Source organism: Nuphar pumila, chromosome 3, assembly GCF_984573655.1.
Source record: "Nuphar pumila chromosome 3, dmNupPumi1.hap1.1, whole genome shotgun sequence".
Taxonomy (NCBI): Eukaryota; Viridiplantae; Streptophyta; class Magnoliopsida; order Nymphaeales; family Nymphaeaceae; genus Nuphar; species Nuphar pumila.
The window spans coordinates 76,447,819-76,458,576 of NC_143251.1; the positions used below are offsets into that span (position 1 = coordinate 76,447,819).

The 10,758-nt window shown below is 40.7% G+C and overlaps 1 protein-coding gene across 1 annotated transcript; it reads right to left on the reverse strand.

Annotated features, from left to right (window-relative positions):
• Window positions 1–324: 324 nt before the first annotated feature.
• On the reverse strand, window positions 325–10,051 carry LOC149843045 (Protein kinase superfamily protein). The gene is made up of 3 exons (XM_090000818.1): window positions 8,875–10,051; window positions 795–878; window positions 325–677 (listed from the first exon to the last, which is right to left on the reverse strand). Exons 1-3 carry the CDS (start codon window positions 10,046–10,048, stop codon window positions 325–327), a joined length of 1,611 nt encoding a protein of 536 aa, XP_089856944.1. The 5' UTR covers window positions 10,049–10,051.
• Window positions 10,052–10,758: the final 707 nt, after the last annotated feature.

Genomic DNA, 10,758 nt, shown 5'->3' on the forward strand with positions numbered 1-10,758 from the left:
CATCAAAGAAGCCCTAAGAGGGACATGCTTGTCTTTTTCAACAAAAGTAGTTATGTTGAACGTTTAGGTTCAGATAATTGGCTTAGCTGAGCTACATAAGTACCATGTTTGTGTAACTGCTATACCTTTTTTTTTAATGGAATAACTGCTCCTAAACTTTAATTCACAAAGATTGTCCATGATGAAACGTGTTAGCAGCAAAGTCGGATTTGTATGGGATGAAGACAGTTACGTACAGAAACGCCTCTTATATTTCCTAATAACAGTAATACACCAATCGTCGAGTTCACATCAAATGTATCTAAGTGTCACAACCTTCTATATTCAGCCCGAATCCTTAATGTGTAATTTCTCATTTTTCTTCAAATATTGATCCTCCAACTCTTGGTTTATTATCTTTTGCCTGCCAACTTCATCCTTCAACTTGATAGCCTCCACTCTCAACCTCTGCATTTGCAGCCAAAGCTCCAATTCTCTCACCTCTTCACATGTCTTGTGGTCTCCAGAACTACACATTTTCATCATCGCAACCACCATCTGACCCTGTTCTAAAGAACCAGAAAGGATTGAATGCAGATGAGCAGCCATCCGTCTCACCTCTTCTTCACCTTTTGTTTCTACCACCTCTTGCTTTCCTTGGCTCGTTACATCATGTAATCTCTCTTCAAGCGTTGGCACTAGACAAGAGTCGTACAATTTCTTTATCAAAATAACATATATCGCACCATTGTTCTTGGTTAGGATTACATGGTATAAGCAGAAAAACTTTCAAGCAACATGAAATAAAGGCCTACCATTTTGCTTCCCTTTGTCCATCATCTGAGCTGGCTTTTGGTCTTCGAGATGTGTGCTTGTTGCCATGGTTTCCAGTCGTTCACCTGAGGGTAGCAACAGCATTTTAGAACAAAAGGCAAGTTTTGCAATCCAAAGATCCAGTTGAGCTCTTAGTTTTCCCATCTTTTGCACAATAGGTTATTTTTACTGTCTCGGACAAACCAATAATTAAAGCCTCTGTTTGTTGAGACTTGAGAGCAGATCCTGTACAGCTGTACTCTGCCCAGAGTACTTAACAAAGTACTCGGCCAACCAGGTGCCGCCACGCATCATCAGGCTTAACTCATCCTGATGCCCACCCGAATTGAATTGAGATCAGGTGCAATCTGATTGTACTTGCACGCTTTAAGTGTTCCATATTTGGGGGCGACAGCTGCATCAGCAAACTAAAAGTATGCAATCATATTGCACTGATCATCCCTCTGCCCACTCTCCCTCAGACCAGGACCAGTATGAGCCCCGCAATGAGTTGACCACTGTCCTGAGAGAGGTGGGTCCCAATCAATGTTGTCAGTATCAGTGCGTATCGGCAGAAAATCCATACTAATTACCCATTAATCAGCTATTTTTTAATCAATATAAAAATACCAAAACTTAAATTTTTTATATTTTTAAATATCATTTTAATAGTTTTAACACATTTTTTTATTATTTATTGGCTATACAGAACGATTGACTTGTATTGGCGGATACAGCTGAATCATTGTCCAAACCATTCAGTGCCGATACCTATATTGGCAACATTGGTCCCATTCCAATGAATGGCTTGCTTGCTAGCTAGCCATAGAGAGGATCAGATGCAATGGGATTGTACACTTTTAGTGTGCTGCTGCACTGATCACTCATCATCTTTGGAATGCAGCCGGTGAGATGTGGGACCCACCATCTGCTGTTAGGCCCCACAGCTGACAGGCTGTATTCCTAAGATGGTGGGTGCTGCAGCAGCACACTAAAAGTGTGCAATTACATTGCACCTGATCTGCCCTCTGCTAGGCAGGCTGGACAAGAAGGGTGTAGCTGCTGTGACATCACCAGCTGAGCTAAGTAGGAATGCACACAAGCCGAGCTTGGCATGTTCAAGCTCGGCTCGTCCAAATAAAATGGTGCTCAGGCTCGACTCGGTTCGTTAAGCTCGTCCTAAGCACAACTAATTGAGCTGGTCCAAACTTGGCTCGGTTCATTAAGCTTAATGAATCATGTTGAGCCCGACAAGCTCTATCCGAACTTAACAGGCAAAGAGAGATAGAGTCTTTCCCTCTCTCTCTTTAATCGGGAATTACGGAAAGAATGAGAAAGAGAGAGGGAAAGAATGAGAGAGAGAGAGTCTTCCCCTCCCCTCAATCGAGAAAAACAAGAAAGAGAAAGATATGATGAATGAGAGAGATGAAAAGAGAGAGAGAGTCTTTCCCTCAAAGCCTCAATCGAGAAGAATGAGAGCGAGAGGACATCCTCCATTGTGCTCCTCTTCCCCTCAAGACCTCAACCAAGAAGAACGAAAGAGATGACCTCTTTTGTCATGCTCCACCATATGAGAAATTAAAGGGAAGAGAGAGAGACCAAGGAAGGGAGAAGAGAGAGCGAGAAAGGGGGAAGGGGAAAAGAAAGCAAGAAATGAGAGAGAGAGAGAGAGAAAGAGAGAAATGGGGCTCGAGAGATCGGACAAGGCTCGAGAAAGGGCGAGTTGGGGCAGGTCTGAAATGCCCATAGACCGAGCGTTATCGAGCTCGGTAAGCCGATCAGGCTCAGCACATTTGCTCAGTCTGAGCCTAAGAGCTTGTACAAACTCGGCTCATCTACGACACAAGCCTAGCTCGAGCCAAGCTCGAGCCAAGCTCGAGCTGGTTTGGCTAGTTGTGCATCCTTAGAGCCAAGTACTCGGCTCAAGCTTATGGCAGGTGATGAGAGTGGTGATGGGTAGTGGATTTCATAACAAATGAAAGGATGTAGTTGAAATTGATATTTCACAATGGTGACGGCATGCCAAATCGCTTCCATCTCCCCTCCAGTCTCCTCTTCCATTCAAAATACGTAAAACTAATCATGGGAGACCAGCAGGAATTCCAGAAATCCTCATCTCAGCTACCAACACCTTCTCCCAAACATAGTCTGTCATTTTGGACGACTTAAAGTTGATCGTTGGCAAACTCGTTGAGTTGACTGGAGAACTTGGTCTGGGACGAGCCACGAGTGAGGAGAATCTGTTTCGGACAAAAACTCCGTGCCAAACCAATGAAACTCGGTGATTTGTCTGGTTTTGGTTTGACTTGGTTCACTTGTTTGAGATCGGTCATGCCTTAGAATTATTTTTTTTTTTGTCCAAAACTAAAAACCAAAGGTCATTTCTTATTATTTGCATTTAATATTCAAATAAAATATGAAAAACCTGCTACACCCAACAGAGTAGTCTCACGGAGTCATGAGTTGGATCCCACACTATTATTATCTGAATTGCTGGGCAAGCAAACCAAAGCAGGTTATATGTCCCCCCCCCGAACAGGGCAGTTAGCTACATCTCATGATCGGGGGTCCCAAAGAGCACCACGTATGTAAGCATGTGCGTCTCGTATCCCCATGTTTGTCAGCATTAATTAGTGATGGAGTTTGATAAGATTGCAAAGACTTAAGTACCCTCACCTCCATTGGTGCAAAAAAAAATGACGGTTCTTGAAAAGGAGTGGTTGTAAAGACTTAAGTGCCCCGAAGATGATTATTTAAGACCCAGTCTCTGCACTGCAGGATTATCCGAGAAAGAAATCTCCCCTGGAGGAGGCCATGAACATCAACCCTCTCACTCTCTCTCTCCCTTCTATTTCTGCTTCTGTGCACATCCATTAGAAGATCATACATTGCTCCATCAAGCACCGACTGACCTATACATTGACTCTTGTGAAGCCTGATTCAGAGTTTTTACCCTTACAGGAGGAGGGTTTGGGGGCTCCTCCCAGCGTGGGTATCATCATTCAACTAAATGAGTTGTAGATCCTGATTCAGAGTTTTTACCCTTACAAGAGAGGGGTAAAACCTCATCTCACTCTCTCTCCCTTCTCTCTCTACTTCTGTGCACATCCAACAAACGATCCAACATTTCTTCATCAAACATCGACTGACCTGCACACTAACTGTAGCATCGTTCAACTTGATGAGTTGTGGAACCTGATTTAGAGTTTTTGCCCTTACAGGAGGGGGGTTTGGGGGCTCCTCTCAGCGTGGGTAGCATCATTCAACTTGAAGAGTTATGGAGTCTGATTCAAAGTTTTTATCCATTCATATTTTAATCCATTAGATCTCATTTTTGAACATCCATGCATGTGCAGTTTGCTTTCATCATGTTCAGTTGCTTTCTAGATTATACTTTGAATTCTTGTGCATTTTAGATCTATCGATTTGTATGTAACCAGAGCTCATTTTAATCTGAAATTTTTACTGCAACTTCATGCATATGTCTTCATGCTCTCCACCAAAAATCAGATTATTCTAAGTTTGTTTGACCTACTTTAAAAATCGAGATTCAAAACCTGTTATTTTGCACCGTCAGGATTTTAGCAGAATCAGGACCAACTTGCGGAAGTGATTTCTCCCTAACCAGAGATGATCTTTCTGATCCGTAAAAAGGGTTGTTTTCTAAATTGAATTTAGTTTGTTCATACCAAATTTCAGCAATTTCTATGGTGTTTTCGTACCAGTTTCGGGTAAAAAACCATAACCCTGTCACCCTGTGTCATTTTAACGGCTCAGATTTTGATCCATTTTGTTTGAATTTTATTTTCCTAATGAAAGATCATTTTTCAATTCTGTAAAACGGGTTCTCTTCGTTTATGTGTCTAGTTCATCCCTGTAAATTTTCAGAATTTTTCATGGTCAATTACTATTTTATTTTGATTAAATACCAGAACCTTGTATCCAGATTTTATAAATGTTCTGATTTTGGCCCCCATATCATGACTGTTGTAGCACTTCTTCAACAAATCGTTATTTGATTGGCAATATTCTTCAGCAAATTATTGTTATGATTTTTTTGAGTCTCTAATGAGTCTCTACTATGATTTGTAGTATTTTTGGGTCTCCAACGAGCCTCACAATGATTTATAGTGTTGTTCGATCTTTTAACTATGATTTATAGTGCTTTGGTGTCTCCAACGAGCCCCACAACGATTTATAGTATTTTTCGGTCTTTTAACTATGATTTATAGTGTTTTCGGGTCTCTAACGAGACCCACAACGATTTATAGTGTTGTTGGACCTCGCTATAGTGATTTGTAGTGTTTTCGCTAAACACTACAGCGATTTGTGATACAAATCGCTATCCGAATCAGGACCAACTTGTCAGGGTTATATCTCCCTAACCAAAGATTGAATTTCAAATCCGTAAAAAATGGTGTCTTCGTTATGAAGTCTAGTTTATGCCTGTAAATTTTCAGTGATTTCTATGGTCATTTGATACCCCATTTGGATCTAAAACCAGACCCCTATCAGTCTGCCTTATTTGAGTCACATAGGTTTTTATTTCATTTTGTAAGAGTCATATCTCCTCAACGGAAGATCATTTTTCAAATCCGTAAAAAGGGTTTTCTTCCTATATGTGTCTAGTTTATATCTGGAAAGTTTTATAACTTTTTGTGCTCATTTGATATTTCGAACCTGTTAAAAACCGAGACATATTATAAAATGTTATAAAACTTAAAAAGTTTGAAACTTCCTCTATGTGTCTCGATTTTTAACAGGTTTGAAATATCAAATGAGCATAAAAAGTTATAAAACTTTCCAAATATAAACTAGACGCATCGAGGAAGAAAACCCTTTTTACGGATTTGGAAAATGATCTTCCGTTGGGGAGATATGACTCTTACAAAATGAAATAAAAACCTATGTCACTCAAATAAGACAGACTGATAGGGGTCTGGTTTTATATCCAAATGGGGTATCAAATGACCATAGAAATCACTGAAAATTTACAGGAATAAACTAGACTTCATAACGAAGACACCACTTTTTACGGATTTGAAATCCGATCTTTGGTTAGGGAGATATGACCCTGACAAGTTGTTCTAGATTCGGATAGCGATTTGTATCACAAATCGCTGTAGTGTTTAGCGATTTGTAGTGTTTTTCGCTAAACACTACAGCGATTTGTGATACAAATCGCTATCCGAATCAGGACCAACTTGTCAGGGTTATATCTCCCTAACCAAAGATTGAATTTCAAATCCGTAAAAAATGGTGTCTTCGTTATGAAGTCTAGTTTATGCCTGTAAATTTTCAGCGATTTCTATGGTCATTTGATACCCCATTTGGATCTAAAACCAGAACCCTATCAGTCTGTCTTATTTGAGTGACATAGGTTTTTATTTCATTTTGTAAGAGTCATATCTCCCCAACAAAAGATCATTTTCCAAATCCGTAAAGAAAGTTTTCTTCCTCTATGCGTCTAGTTTATATCTGGAAAGTTTTATAACTTTTTATGCTCATTTGATATTTCAAACCTGTTAAAAATCGAGACACATGGAGAAAGTTTCAAACTTTTTAAGTTTTATAACATTTTATAACATGTCTCGGTTTTTAACAGGTTCGAAATATCAAATGAGCATAAAAAGTTATAAAACTTTCCAGATATAAACTAGACACATAGAGGAAGAAAACCCTTTTTACGGATTTGAAAAATGATCTTCCGTTGAGGAGATATGACTCTTACAAAATGAAATAAAAACCTATGTGACTCAAATAAGGCAGACTGATAGGGGTCTGGTTTTAGATCCAAATGGGGTATCAAATGACCATAGAAATCACTGAAAATTTACAGGCATAAACTAGACTTCATAACGAAGACACCATTTTTTACGGATTTGAAATTCAATCTTTGGTTAGGGAGATATAACCCTGACAAGTTGGTCCTGATTCGGATAGCGATTTGTATCACAAATCGCTGTAGTGTTTAGCGAAAACACTACAAATCACTATAGCGAGGTCCAACAACACTATAAATCGTTGTGGGTCTCGTTAGAGACCCGAAAACACTATAAATCATAGTTAAAAGACCGAAAAATACTATAAATCGTTGTGGGGCTCGTTGGAGATCCCAAAGCACTATAAATCATAGTTAAAAGATCGAACAACACTATAAATCATTGTGAGGCTCGTTGGAGACCCAAAAATACTACAAATCATAGTAGAGACTCATTAGAGACTCAAAAAAATCATAACAATAATTTGCTGAAGAATATTGCCAATCAAATAACGATTCGTTGAAGAAGTGCTACAACAGTCATGATATCGGGGCCAAAATCAGAACATTTATAAAATCTGGATACAAGGTTCTGGTATTTAATCAAAATAAAATAGTAATTGACTATGAAAAATTCTGAAAATTTACAGGGATGAACTAGACACATAAACGAAGAGAACTCATTTTACAGAATTTAAAAATGATCTTCCATTAGGAAAATAAAATTCAAACAAAATGGATCAAAATCTGAGCCGTTAAAATGACACAGGGTGACAGGGTTATGGTTTTTTACCCGAAACTGGTACGAAAACACCATAGAAATCGCTGAAATTTGGTATGAACAAACTAAATTCAATTTAGAAAACAACCCTTTTTACGGATCAGAAAGATCATCTCTGGTTAGGGAGAAATCACTTCCGCAAGTTGGTCCTGATTCTACTAAAATCCTGACGGTGCAAAATAACAGGTTTTGAATCTCGATTTTTAAAGTAGGTCAAACAAACTTAGAATAATCTGATTTTTGGTGGAGAGCATGAAGACATATGCATGAAGTTGCAGTAAAAATTTCAGATTAAAATGAGCTCTGGTTACATACAAATCGATAGATCTAAAATGCACAAGAATTCATAGTATAATCTAGAAAGCAACTGAACATGATGAAAGCAAACTGCACATGCGTGGATGTTCAAACATGAGATCTAATGCCTTAAAATATGAATGGGTAAAAACTTTGAATCAGACTCCACAACTCTTCAAGTTGAATGATGCTACCCACGTTGGGAGGAGCCCCCAGACCCCTCTCCTATAAGGGTAAAAACTCTGAATCAGGATCTACAACTCATTTAGTTGAATGATGCTACCCACGCTGGGATGAACCCCCGGACCCCCCTCCTGTAAGGGCAAAAACTCTAAATCAGGCACATAAGTAGAGAGAGAAGGGAGAGAGAGTGAGAGGGTTGGTGTTCATGGCCTTCTCCAGGAGGAACCCTTTACCTCCCTTGATTTCTTCTCTAGAGAGAAAGAGGATTTTACAGTGTTTTACGAAGAAGGAAGAAGAAGAAGATGACGATGGAGCAATGTAGGATCGTTTGTTGGATGTGCACAAAAGTAGAGAGAAGAGAGAGAGTGAGATGGTTGATGTTCATGGCCTTCTCTAGGAAGAACTCTTTGTTTCCCTTGATTTCTTTTCTAGAGAGAGAGAGGGTTTTATAGTGTTTTACGGAGAAAGAAGAAGAAGACATGTTTGTCCTTTTTTTGAACAGAAAAAGAAGAAGACTTTGAAGAGTCAACATCATCCTCGACTTTTTGGATGGAGGACATGTTTGTCCTTTTTTTGAACTGTTTGTTTTTTCTTTTTTGAATGAAGGGCATTTTTGTCATTTTCTCAAACCATCACTTTATGAGAAGAATAGCAAGAAAGGGTACTTAAGTCTTTGCAACAACACCAGAGTCCGATGCAAAGTTATGTCAACATACACGGGAATACGAGCCCCATGTGCTTGTATACGTGGTGCTCATTCAAAGCCCCGAACACAGACGTGGGATTCAGTGAATCATCGGGGGCGAACATACACCACCCTCTCCAAGCAAACTGGGATTAATAGGACTAGTGCAGTATGGCCCTAGTTGTGTCAAGCTGGCTGACCACAATTGCATATTATTTTTTTATTTTTACAATGATAAACCTCTCACTCAAGAACTGTGAGGGTAGGGCCCACGCACAATTCCTCCATCAGGACGATGTGCGGTGGGGATTGAATATAACCCATGAATCAGTTATATACAACATGACCTGACCTGATGTGCCCTCCTAAACATACCTGCTTTATCATGCACAGATGCGTTATTCATACTTTCGGTGATTGTTTTCTCCACTTGTGTCTCAGCTAGGTTCTCATATATCTTGGTAGGCTTTGTAGCATTGTGCTCCAGCGGAAAGACAGGCTCTACTTTGAAGATCTCCTCGTTGAAATTCCATCCACTGATCCTTCTGGATTTCATGCTCAACTTCTCTTCATCCTCATCAACTTTGGGACTCGTAATAGGGGCTCTATCCTCAACACTGGGCAAATCTTTCAAGATGATCCTCAGTAAATGATCCGAGCTTTTAAACTTCTTGAAGAAAGAATGCTTTAAGAGTTTCTCGGCCGAGGGACGCTTGCCCGGATCACCGACTACAAGGCAGGTAGCAACCATCTCCTTGAAAGTCTTGGAGAACTTCTTTTCGTTTGAAAATGATCCGGCGGAGGAGATCCGCAAAGATGCTTGAGTCATGAGTGCCTTGGCGAGCGGGAGGGTGGAGAGAGGAGGATGCCCATGTGCTAGCTCCAATGCCGTGATCCCGAAAGACCACATATCGGCTTTGTAGTCGTAACCCTGGCGGTCACAGACTAGTACTTCCGGTGCCATCCAGTAAGGAGTGCCTGTCACATCCCTTAGCAACTTGCACCCAGATGAATTATCAAACATCGATCCAGAAACTACTCCAAAATCTGCAACTTTGATGGAACCATCACTATCAACAAGGATATTGCTGGCCTTGATGTCTCGATGGACGTGTCCTTGACTGTGGAGGTAGTCTAGGGCCTTGAGCGTGTCTCGAAGGACGAGAGCAATTATATTCTCATCAAGGCCCCTTGGGAAAGATGAGGTGATTATAGAGTGCAGGGATCCACAAGCCATGAAAGGCATGACAATCCACAGAGAAGGCCCAACAATGAAAGAGCAATGAGCAGCAAGCAGGTTTGGGTGAGACAAGAGGGCCATGGTCTGAATCTCTGTGCGAAGGCGGTCAAGATTAAGGTTCGGTGAGCGATCGAGGTCCACGGTCTTTATGGCAACCGTCGATTTGAAAGGGAGGCAGGTGGCCTTGTAGACTACAGCACTAGCTCCATGGCCTATCACACCAAGAAGTTTATATGCAGAAGGGTCTACTGGGTAAGTGACCTTGCCTTTAACCGCGATGGGGGGTACTACCTTATGCTCTTGGGCCATATGCCTACTGTTCGTTCAGTGGTTGCTAGGAAAGAAATTGAAGAGGTTGATGAAAATGGTCTACTTCGCAAGGTGATGCAAGGATGAAGCAGGCTGGTGAGATGGAACCTTTATATCTGTGGTTCAAGTCTCTCTCTCTCTCTCTCTCTCTCTCTCTCTCTCTCTCTCTCACGTGATCTCATGTGAACATCATTAGGAGAAAAGGATGGGTTCCTGACCTTTTAGTTACTGCTGTTATTGACAATGTAAAAATATCGGCTTGAACTTGTGGCTTGTTTCAGGGTGCAAGAGAAAAGAGGCACCGAGCTTTCACTGTAGAGGAAGCTTTTGTGATTAATGGCAAGCACGAAATAGTTGTGTATGGTTGGACAGGTAGAAAATCTCATGACGGCCAAAGTTCTTTTCAAACCAGTTTCTTCATGCCCAACGAATTAGTGACAAATGGCAAATTTATGAGATATCATCAGATCAAGGAGAGAGCCCAAACATGAGGATGGCTTCAAACTTCATTTTAGCGAAGCAGGTTATATGTTTCCCCCCGGAAGAGTATTGTTTGCTACAGTGTGTGTTCGGGGTTCCGAATGAGCACGTGTGGCTAGTATCTCCGTGTGTGTTTGCATCACTTAGCATCGGAGTCCGGTGCGATTGCAAAGACTTAACTACCTTTCTTGCCATTTTCGCCATCAAATGATGGTTCGAGAAAAGGACAA

What these genes read in the sequence shown, in the direction of transcription:
- LOC149843045 (XM_090000818.1), bottom strand. Translation starts at nt 10,048, where the DNA reads ATGGCCCAAGAGCATAAGGTAGTACCCCCCATCGCGGTTAAAGGCAAG. An exon ending in ATCTGTGCATGATAAAGCAG is followed by an intron (nt 879 to 8,874) that starts GTATGTTTAGGA and finishes TGCTACCCTCAG; the next exon opens with GTGAACGACTGGAAACCATG. An exon ending in GGACAAAGGGAAGCAAAATG is followed by an intron (nt 678 to 794) that starts GTAGGCCTTTAT and finishes ACTCTTGTCTAG; the next exon opens with TGCCAACGCTTGAAGAGAGA.